This window comes from Cheilinus undulatus, linkage group 20 (genome assembly GCF_018320785.1).
Source record: "Cheilinus undulatus linkage group 20, ASM1832078v1, whole genome shotgun sequence".
NCBI lineage: Eukaryota > Metazoa > Chordata > Actinopteri > Labriformes > Labridae > Cheilinus > Cheilinus undulatus.
In genome coordinates this window covers 6,752,025-6,758,249 of record NC_054884.1, presented here as the reverse complement: position 1 = coordinate 6,758,249, position 6,225 = coordinate 6,752,025, and the positions used below count along the sequence as shown (strand labels likewise).

The following is a 6,225-nucleotide window of genomic DNA, read 5'->3' as shown; positions in this document are numbered from 1 at the left end:
TGAGGAACATGGATCATCCACTTCATTTCTCCCTAAACAACCAAAGAAACAACGGTGGTGGATGGCTCCTATCCCTGCACTGCAGGACAGAAAGATTTAGAAAATCTTTCATACCATCAACAATTAGACTTTATAATTCTACCGTAAACAGATGAGAGAGATTCCAGACAACTGAATTTCCCTGCAGGGATAAATAAAGTTATTGTATTGCATTGTATTTTTGTTTTCCAAAAATAAAACATTACAGCATGTATGCATCAATAGTTTTTGTTGCTTTGATAAGAGTGTTTTTTTTTTCAGGAAAAAACTGTGGTTATCACCGATTAATACTGGACAATGTCTTTGTAGACCTCCATGATGCCCCGATTTGGCTGGGCCCTGAACCTCCTCTTTTCCCCCTCATGGGCGGCCTTGAGTGTCGGTATCGGTATCAGAATGAACATTTGTGCAAAGTTTGAATAAAAACCCCTAAAAGTATTCTTGGGATAATGCCTTCACACTGAATGACTATGAGGCCCAATGACCTCGACCTTTGACTCCCAAAATCTCATCAGTGAATTCTTTGGCAAAATTCACATTTGTGCAAAGTTTGAAGACAATCTCTTCAGATGTTCTGAAGAAATCGTGTTCAAGACGGGCTCAGATGTAAACATGGACAACCTGAAACCATAACACCTCTGACCCTGGCTATCTCTGAATCAGTGTTTGTTCCTAATAATGTACACTCATGAGGAAGCTAAAAAAAGACACTGACAGATTTTAGTGATCAAAGTTGCTGGAAGACTTTATTTCCTAAACAAGGTCTTCAAGACTGATAGATTTTCTCCACTGGTTTGGTTGAACTTTGCATCCTGATACCTGTTAGATAAACTAAGAACAGTTCAGTTTGTCAAAATCACTCTGCTCCTCGTACACGGAGCCGGCGATGGAGTAGTGCAGATTTTTCCAGTTCAGAAGGTTTCCAGGGGTGAAGGCTCTACCTTTCATGTAGAACTTGATTTCACACGGAGAGATGGTGCTGTTCCACAGGTGGACGTCCGTGATGTCCCCAACGAAGGACTGAGCCTGGACAAAGTCTCCACCATAGCTATCCTGCTCTTGACCCAAAATGATGCTGGGAACACCGGTAATGGATGCTTTGGCTCCCAGAATTTTCCGACCACTTCTCTTTCCGTTGACCCACAGCGTGTTCAAGCCGCTGTTGGAGTCCCACGTCCAGCAGACAGAGTTCCACTTACCAGTTTGATCAGGGAGCCCAGGGACATTAAGAGACACATCGTTGATGTGCAGTTGGTACACACCAACAGAGGGCTTGTAGAGAAGGAAGGCATTAGGGTGAGCCGGGGTGGCCAGGGAGAACAGGGTCTGGGTTCGGGAGAGCGAAGAGAAGTACCTCATGCACAGGGTTGCAGCAGTGAGGGGCTGCTCCAAAGTGGCAATGGGCTTAACATAAGAATTAGCACTGCTCACTGGGAAGACAAAAACCTTCTCTGAGAGATCTGCAAGCAAGGAAGAGATGACAAATTAGGACTGCTGTCACACTGTGGGTGAGGCTCAAACATCCTACTTATGTTTCAGCCTGATGCTACAGTCAAAAACATGCAATTTATTGCTGTGATTGCTGAAGGCATTCAAAATTCTTTATATTTGTTCTTCTTTTTTAACACGCTTCTTCTGCCACAAAATTCAACCGAATTCAAACCATTCAAACTTTAAACTCATCAGCCCAATAAGAACAGGTGTGCTATGACTTTTCTAAGACCTGTTCAGTATACTTTCAGAGCTATTTCCCCCCTTTTCAAAAGAGTTAGGACCATAAACATGAATGGGTAGAATGTTCAAAAAGGATTCAACTGCCACATTTCACACATCTTCTAACCTTTATTCAAACTTTCAAACTCATTTATACTTGCACTTATAGACTCCATTCAACCTCTGAAACATTTCCAAGAAATTCAGCTATTTCAGTATGATTCAGCTCCTTCATATATTTCAGCATTTCTTCACAGTGACCCTTCAAAGTTGGTTCACTTTTTCTCAGCCTTCAGGCCATTTCACATTCATTTCAATTGGATTGAACACACTGACAGTTGACAGTGGTGCTGAAACCTTGGAGTGGAGGCTGCTGTGTTTGAAGCCAGAGACCTTGTTGAATAAACTGCAATTGCCACCACAACTCTAACACCACAGACATAAAAATCAGATTAAAACGGAGGAAATCTTGTCCCACTTCTGTTAAACCAGGAACCAAAGCCATAGCATCAACGCCTTCCCCAGAAATTGGCCAACTGTGGCAGGGTCCCAGAAATCTATCCCATCTGTGACAATGTTATATTTTTGGGTAACTGCTGAGCAGACCTAGAAGAGAGGACTTTTTAAACTCATCGCTGTGGCCACATTTCTGACTCAAACAACATGAAATTAACATCACTGCTTCATCAAAGCCTTGTCTTTCTCACGGTGTAATCTGTTTAAGGATAGCTGTTACGATCTTGACACGACCACCTGAGTTTCAGAGCATGTTTTCAGGTCAGATCCCACTAAAATCCCACTGGTTTCAGTTATTTTTTCCCCAGGGTGTGCAACCAAATATTAAGTTGAGGGTGCCAACAATTTTGTCCAACCCATTTTTTGAGTTTTGTGAAAAATTATGTCAATTTTGGCTTTTGTCTTCTGTTTTTTTTTTTTTTTTTTTTGTGTGTGTGTGTTTGTGTGTTGTTCCAATGTACTTGAAGGAAATAAACGTGAATACCAAAAACATTTGCAATTGCAACAATTTCTGGGAGAAGCGGTGTATTTATTTATTTATTTTTTCTTTTTTTGAAAAATTCCAGAGGTGCCAACACTTTTGTCCGTGACTGTAATTTCTATGATTTCTCAGTCTCCAATATGAAGTGTGTTACTTAAGTGTGTTTAATTCTGATAGGGATATATCAGTTGATATCTTTCTGACATCTGTCTCCAACCTATAGATCTATTATAAAAAGACATTTATTGCACTGACCCCTCCAATGCATTTATCAAACACTAGTGGAAAACATACATAATAAAAAAGAAATGATTATTTATACAGCAGAACAGAAGTATTTTCTTTACAAATTCACCAGTAAGAAATAGTAATGAAAAATAAATGCAATTGCAATGAGTCAGGTTAGAGCTGTAGTGAAATGGTGTATGTATTGGCCATATGTCAAAACTGATGTTGACACATGTCAGCAGTTTGACTTGCTGATACAGATAGTCACATGACATGTCCGGGTCCTAGTTTATACCGCTATGAAACAAGCTGCTCTCAGCTGAAGCAGCTTTAGTCATTGTAGATCAGTTCAATGGAGGAAAACTTTTTTTAAAGTTGTCTGACTTTTCTCTTAGTGAATATTAAGTCCCTTTTCTTTGCTCGTGTCCCTCTCTGTCCATAATCAAAGCCTTCTCTCCTGCTAATGGACAAGATCATGTTACATGCCTGTTAGATTCAATAGCAGCAGCGAATTGAGACCTTTTGGTTAGAGTGACCAGGGAACCCAAACATACCCAACCTTCGCCTCTGTCATCCTACATATTTTTTTTCTCCACCACTCTATAGTAATTGCAATATAATCATTTTAATGAAGTATGGTGAAAGCCCTGGTTAAGTTGCAGGATCAGTTAAAAATGCTGCTGCAAAATGTTATTTTTCTGTAGTTGTTTTTTGATTTACATGAATATCTGCTTGTGTGATTATAGATACTGTGCGAAAGAATCATGTCTCCTGTTCTGCTACTGATGACAAAGGCATGCAATTCACTGGGGACTGGGGAACCTCAAGGAGGTGGCCCACTGTCAGTATCTCATCCCTGACGATCAGACTGTTATGTCCCATTAACTGTTTTGGAAACCAGGTATCGGAAACTTCTTAAATGTTTTAAAATATTTAGTTTGCACATTTGAGTAATTCTTTGGTAGTTATTAATTCACAGTTTTTTATTCATTCTCTTGTGCAAAAGAGTGTGCAGTTCTGTTTGAATCTGCATTAAAACTACTTGTTAAGGTCTCACTGTTACAAATCTTCTGACTGAAAATGTTGAACAATTCACAACTTGTAATTGCATAATACCATTTCCTTTCATGGGACAATAAAGATAATAAGCTGCTGTGAGTATAGTTTTTAATTTTTTGGGGCCAAATTTCAAAATAATATGAAACCAATGGTATATGGCTGTCACCTTCCTAGTTTAATGCTGGGGCTGTCAAATAATTAGAGATTTAAAAAATAAAAAAAAAAAAAAAGTTCAATTTGCCTGTTGCATAACTTTCAAAAAATTTAATTAATAATAATTATAGGGTGGATATAACTAGATTTTTTTTTTTTTTGCTTCAATTAAAAATTTTATCAACATTTCCAACTATGGAGTAAAAGTAGTTGTAGTCATAAAAAGCATTTGTGTGTTTTTTGCGTGATTTTGGATCAACTTTCTGCTCTTAGTTTTAAACAGATGAGTTTTTGAACAACAGCTCTGGAATGGATCCATTAAATGACCTGATTATATTAGATCTGGATTAAATAAGCCACTTTATTAAGGGATCCATTTTGGCCAGATGAGCTTCCTCATGAACAGATACAAGTCAGATCCAGACCGGATGATTGGTTCATGAGCGGATCCAGACCAGATGTGTCACTTCATGAGTGGATCCGGTTAGGCTCTGTGCCGGACCGGATCCAGGATCCTAATCCTTTCCGGAGCAGTTGTGCCGAGCAAGTGGAATCTGATGCGGATTCGTTTTCCGGATCCATTCCAGACTTTATGACACCTCCACCCTGGATCCAGGGCAGTGTCTGTTTGCTATGAGGGTAGTGTCTGTCTGCAGCACCAAAGGACTCTGAAAGTGACGTCTGTCCCGTCCTAGCAGCACCTGTCTCTCTCCTCTCCTGCTCTCTAGATCACCTCATCATATTCTGTTTTATAGTTGATTCTCAGATGTTTAACGGGGTTTGTGGTGTTGCCACAATACTTAACTGTCTTCCCACAGACATCACATGACGCATCGTTGCTGTGTGTGGAGCTTCAGCTCCACACATGACCCCGTTTATTTTTGGCCATGGCTGCTAAGTAGACTGAGTGAGCAGTAGCGCGCTGTGAGCCTGTGATGCTCTTACAGAGCCGTATTATGCATGTTACTGACAGGCGGAAGAAGAAGTAGTTCCTATCAACTGGGAATCATTACAAGTTTATGATAGTTTATGATAGTATCACAAACTACTTGCACCAACTGGCTGGACCTCTGTTGAATAAGGTCAGACTCTTTAAAGGGGTTGAATATTTATCCAGTCACTTATATTATGTCACATATTTTTATTAAATTGACAGTCCTTTGTAGAAATCTGTTTTCACTTTGAAATTAAAAAGTTGTTTTTTGTGATTTTTTTTTTTTTTTTGGTAATAAAGACCTAAATTATATTGACAATTATTGTTTTGTAAGTCAATAAAAAGGTAAAACATGCAAGGGGGTGAATACTTTTAAAGGCACTGTAAAGCTGACATTATCAGTAATTTTGCTAAGGTTAAACAAAAGACATTGAATAAAATGAAGATGATTCATTATAAATAAAAAAAGGTATTATTTAAAGAAACTGTATGTTTATTTTAATATTTGACATCATTAAGGACAAGGAATTTGAAAATTTTGCAAGAAGGGAGCCCAGTGAAGGCTCATGCTATACAGGGGCCCTTCCTGGTCTGGTTAACATTTATTTCTGATAATCACAGACATTACAGACAATAATAAACACCTCACTGGATACCTGCAGCGTGTCATGCTCTCACCTTGTTCCACAGCGTGTCCCACACAGAGCGAGGCCAGGAAGATCAGCAGAAGTTTCATCGTCTCTGGTCTGGAATGCCAAACAAATCTGAAACTGAAATGTGCCCTTATTTCCTCCTTCTGATATTTATGGAGTTTTAAAGAGGGGTGGATGACACTCTGGCCAATTGCAGTAAAGTTTATTCTCCATGACTCCATTACTGATCCACTAATTAGAGCCAAACACTAAAGTTGACTCATGGTGGGGTGTTTGTGTATTGAAAGTTTGTGTATAACTGCTGGATCCTGGCTGATTTGTGCAACACGTAGGCAATTTAAAACCCTTTTAAGGGGCTGAAGCCCCCCTTTACTTTCATCTGAGCACCACAAACACATAACAAAGACATGTCCCAACCAGATTTTTAAAATATAATGGATGTTTTGTGA

The 6,225-nt window shown here is 39.2% G+C and overlaps 1 protein-coding gene across 1 annotated transcript; it reads right to left on the bottom strand.

Annotated features, from left to right (window-relative positions):
* Positions 1-870: 870 nt before the first annotated feature.
* On the bottom strand, positions 871-5,859 carry LOC121528557 (serum amyloid P-component-like). The gene is made up of 2 exons (XM_041816066.1): positions 5,802-5,859; positions 871-1,499 (listed from the first exon to the last, which is right to left on the bottom strand). The coding sequence occupies exons 1-2, from the start codon at positions 5,857-5,859 to the stop codon at positions 871-873; spliced, it is 687 nt and encodes a 228-aa protein (XP_041672000.1).
* Between the last annotated feature and the right edge of the window lie 366 nt (positions 5,860-6,225).

Bases quoted from the DNA above. Each gene is read 5' to 3' on its own strand.
- LOC121528557 (XM_041816066.1), bottom strand. From the start codon at position 5,859: ATGAAACTTCTGCTGATCTTCCTGGCCTCGCTCTGTGTGGGACACGCT. The intron at 1,500-5,801 runs GTGAGAGCATGA...CCTTGCTTGCAG, and splicing joins GGGACACGCTGTGGAACAAG to ATCTCTCAGAGAAGGTTTTT.